General features: G+C 37.6%; 1 protein-coding gene across 1 annotated transcript; it reads left to right on the top strand.

Moving 5' to 3' along the window:
* Positions 1-473: 473 nt before the first annotated feature.
* LOC112511775 (B3 domain-containing protein Os06g0194400-like) lies at positions 474-3,777 on the top strand. Its single transcript, XM_025117525.1, has 7 exons — positions 474-654; positions 896-994; positions 1,293-1,324; positions 1,610-1,784; positions 2,472-2,678; positions 2,893-2,977; positions 3,550-3,777. Exons 1-6 carry the CDS (start codon positions 520-522, stop codon positions 2,953-2,955), a joined length of 711 nt encoding a protein of 236 aa, XP_024973293.1. The 5' UTR covers positions 474-519; the 3' UTR covers positions 2,956-2,977; positions 3,550-3,777.
* Positions 3,778-4,549: the final 772 nt, after the last annotated feature.

Below are 4,549 nucleotides of genomic sequence, written 5' to 3' on the forward strand. Positions count from 1 at the left end.
ATCAATCCCAGGGCGACCACCTGTTTTGCAGATAGCCCGGAGTCACATCATTTGAACCTCCGTGGCCATAAGGGGATTTTTATTCCTCATTGGATTTGAACCTGATACCTCCTGGTACTTTTGACCTTTGGAACCAAGCTCAAACCAATCAGACACCACCCTTGAGGTTAGTTTTATTTTATGTCTGTATTTCAAAGAAAATTAGTAAATTATATTAATTGATAATTTTAAATAACCTTTGTATCATGATAATTGAATTTTAGAAATATTAACCATAATTATTAGAATTAAAATCAAATACTATTTATGGAAACAAATGAATACGATTTGCCAAAATACATGAATGCAATAAAATGAGTAGGGTTTGTTTCGTGAATAAATAGCTGAGACATAAACCCGCCCTCATCTCAGTTCAAATTCCCAACGGTCGACTCTCACAAAACCCTATCGAGCTTTTCTTCATCTCCACCGCCATTGCCGATCCTTCCATCGTCGTCTCTGACATACAACGAGGAAAAAATGGTGGTCTCGAAGCAAAACTATGAGGATTTGCGTAAGCAAAGGTTGGAGGAGAACAAGAGAAGGATGGAAGAACTGCATCTTCCTCAGCTCTCTCAAGCTCTGAAAACCGCTCACTCCCCAAAGCCTTCTCCGGTTCGTTCCTACTCTCTCTCTCTCTCTCTCTCTCTCTATATATATATATATATATGTATATCCGTCTGTGTTAATTTTTTCGAGAATGAACATTAGCAACGAATTAGCATAAACCCTAAACCCTATTTTATCCTTTTAAAAAAATAGTCCTGATCAATTCAGGATTTGTGTACAATGTTTCAAAATTGGATACTTATTTCTTACTATGAGCTAAACTTGGTTATCTGTGTGATGATGAAAGATGAAGCGTACAAAACCTCGTGTGATTGGGACAGAAATGGTGGAGGTGAGGAGATCAAGTCGTGTTGCAAACAAGCCTGCCCCTGTTTACAAGGAAATCGTATGTTTTTCTTGTTTCCTTTCCCTCTTAACTTCATTGTTTTGCTTTCTGTTTGTGAACAACAACTAGCCACTATTAGGGCTTTTTTTTTTTTGAATATATGTACGGAAAAAACTCACACGCTCTCACATAGTCACATTTGGCGAGACTTGAACCTGAACCCTTGATCTCCAAGAAGGGTGGATGCTACTGGGCCAAGAACCCTTGATCTCCAAGAACCCTTTTTTGGTGTTGTGCACACATTTGGAAAATGGTAAAGACACAAGAACCATTGATCCCTTTGGGTGTTCTTTTGTAGGTGGTTTATGAGCGAGTTGACTTACCAAGGAGGTAATCTTCTGTCTGAATGAAAGTATTAACTTATTGTTATCCCAAGAAAGTAGTCCATATGATTTTGATTGCCCATTGAGGTTTTCTTTACATCAAACTGGGAAGATCTATATTTTTTCATAAATATTGATTACTGCATTTATATTGGTAGTAAAGTTGAATAGAATAGAAACATTCTGCTTGTAAATTAGAATTTGAAAAGTAACTGCTTTGAATCTCGAGAATCATAAGTGTGCTCTTTTGGGGACAAAGGGAATGCTCAGTGTTTAGATTGTACGTGTGTAGTAGTAGAAGGTATACCTATTCGCGGAGGGACCTGGCAAACCGGGTTTATGCATCTGATGAAGCTAGGGAGTATGCTATAAACAAAGCCGATGAACTTGAAGCTATGCTTGAAGGTGGTCATCCTTCATTTGTCAAGCCCATGCTTCAGTCACATGTGACCGGCGGATTTTGGCTGGTTAGTTCTTACTCCTCTTGTTTTTCCCTTTTCTTCCACAAATTTACTTCAATTCTAGTCATTGATCATCATAGACAACACTTGTAAACTGCAACCATTTATATGTTGGCATGTTCATTTTGAAACAACCACTTTATCCCTGGGGGTAGAGTCAAAAGTCTTTTTACATCCTACCTTCCCAAGACCCTACGTCTGTGTGTGGTTTACTGGGTTCGTTTGTTTTAGTTTGGTTTATATAGGTGTGTTCATTTTGAAACAACCTCTCTATCTCTTGGGTAGAGGCAAAGTTTGCTTACATCTTACCTTCCCCAAACCCTATATCCGTGTGAGGTTTACTGGTTCATTTTTTTTGGTATGGATTATACTGGTATGTTCATTTTGAAACAGCCTCTCTATCCCTTGGGTAGAGGAAAAGTGTGCTTACATCCTACCTTCTCCAATCCCGATATCCATGTGAGGTTTATTGCGTTTGTTTGTTTTGGTTTGGCTTATATTGGTTACGTTCATTTTGAAACAGCCTCTCTATCCCTTGGGGTAGAGGCAAAGTCTACATCGTTCTGAGGTTTAATGGGTTTGTTTGTTTTGGTTTGGTTTATACTGGTATGTTGCACATAATCAAGAATGGGTTGTATGCAAGAAACCGTGAGATGTTGATATGACTGATGCTTATTGACATGGATAAAACAGGGTCTCCCAGGTCATTTCTGCAGGAAAAACCTACCAAAGAAAGATGGAACTGTCACCTTGATAGATGAAGAAGGTGAAGAGTTCCCAACGGTCTACTTGGCTCACAAAGCTGGTCTTAGCGGTGGATGGAGAGGGTTTTCCATATCTCATGGATTAGTTGATGGAGATGCACTCGTTTTCCAGCAAACAAAACCGACTGTTTTTAAGGTTTGACTGTCACAATAGAAAGATCTTCAAACTTATCTTCAAGTACATGCTGGATATTCTTATTCATACTTTCTTCCATTTTTAAAGCAAGTTGTTAGATATTCTTGATGAATATTTTCCTCTTTTCTCTTGGAAGCCGATTGTCATCAGATTATGGAGAATTAATCATCAGCTCCAAACAACCGATATAATTCAATCTTTCCTTTCCTTGCAGGTATATATTATAAGATGCAAAGATTATCAAGAGGGTGAAAAAAATGATGTTTCGGATGCTTAATTAAGTGCACAAATTAACATAGGTGATCCTCAATTCTCTCTAGTTTCTACTTATGTTTTTACCTTGGATTTGCATGTGGATTCATAATGCATGCACGTATTTTGGCTTGACGCTAGTGAAATTAATCGTTAGGATCTCTGGAACCCCTTTGAATTTATTTCTAAAAGGGCTTTAATGAGAGAAGTGTGGTATATATCCGTATAGCTTATGTGGGACTCCAACATTAATACTGTAGAACTTAAGTATTAAGAATGAATATCAGAAACTGATTCATACTAGTTAATAAGCGAAAAGCTTCCATTGTGCCTTAAGGATTTATCTTGCTTGGAAATGCCTTCATGGGCTGCATTTGGTGTGCAAACAATCATATATTTGTTAGTTGCATAGAGACGATAATTTGTAGCATCCGTCCATGTTTCGTTACAACTTTATAGCGTTGTGTCAAGTGTCGTGTCTGACTCATCCGGATAACATTAAGTCTATTCACCATGTCTTTTTTTCTATATTTGAACCTTGGATAATGTAATCTGCTTTCAGAAGACATGGCTTAATAACAAGTACTGATTTCCTTTTTTGTTTCTCTTGCCTGTTTAGGTTTCGGTATTATTTAGTTGGATGAAATTGAGCATGATTTTGGAGATATGCGATCGAGTTCTGTTCGGCTTCTTGTATGTAAAGTCTAGGACTGCCCAAGGTTCAATTTCTTTTGTAATGTATGAAATCTGAAACCATAGTAGTAGCTTTGTGTTGTCATATCTCAACCACATATGATATTCATTTTCCCATAGCAATGACATGTTGATTGTCCTTTGTTCCTTTTCCTTTTTATTAACCTGGATATCTAACCTGCTATGCGAGCCGACTAATTCAAGGGCGTCTAGCTGCTTTGCAGATAGCCTGGAGTCACCGCATTTGAACCTCTGTGACCACAAGGGAATTTTTATCCTCCCTTAGATTTGAACCTGAGACCTCCTGATACTTAACCGTGGAGGTGAGGTTCCAACATATATAAAGACGCATCTAATCAGATATTTAGTTGATATAGGAACTCAACCAAATAGAGTGCATATAGTCCTTCGATGGTGTTAGATGTTGGCTATGATACTATGTTAAAATATTTGGGAAAATTTGATTTGCATAAATCAAGGGGAATGTGTGTTGAAAAAAATGGTTGGGATTGAAGGTGAGACAGCATGGAGTGGTTGAGAAGTTAAGTTGTATGATTGGACAGAGTGTTTTTATGACAGATGGATCCAGCAAACCCTGTCCAAGTCCTTGTCCAGCTTGGAAAACAAGTAACCCACACACACACTTTACCCCATCCCCTTTGACCTTTCTTTATCATGTCTCATTTATGTCTTTTCCATTTTATAGATTAATAATATAACGAGTGGTGTTCTGTATACATCTATTTATATCAAAATCAGATTAAATCATATATTGAAAGAAGAATGTTGTATACACCTCTTTTAAATTAGAATCGGGTTAAGTAAGACATTGAGAATGTAAAAAGTAGGTCTTGATGTTGATGAGTGCTAGTAGAGATGGCTAAAAATCAGTCTCGGGCCCAAAATTGCTTCTATAATTGGTCCCG

This window comes from Cynara cardunculus (genome assembly GCF_001531365.2).
Source record: "Cynara cardunculus var. scolymus isolate 2C chromosome LG 4, CcrdV1, whole genome shotgun sequence".
Taxonomy (NCBI): domain Eukaryota; kingdom Viridiplantae; phylum Streptophyta; class Magnoliopsida; order Asterales; family Asteraceae; genus Cynara; species Cynara cardunculus.

What these genes read in the sequence shown, in the direction of transcription:
- LOC112511775 (XM_025117525.1), top strand. Translation starts at nt 520, where the DNA reads ATGGTGGTCTCGAAGCAAAACTATGAGGATTTGCGTAAGCAAAGGTTG. An exon ending in TGACCGGCGGATTTTGGCTG is followed by an intron (nt 1,785 to 2,471) that starts GTTAGTTCTTAC and finishes TGGATAAAACAG; the next exon opens with GGTCTCCCAGGTCATTTCTG. An exon ending in CAAAACCGACTGTTTTTAAG is followed by an intron (nt 2,679 to 2,892) that starts GTTTGACTGTCA and finishes CTTTCCTTGCAG; the next exon opens with GTATATATTATAAGATGCAA.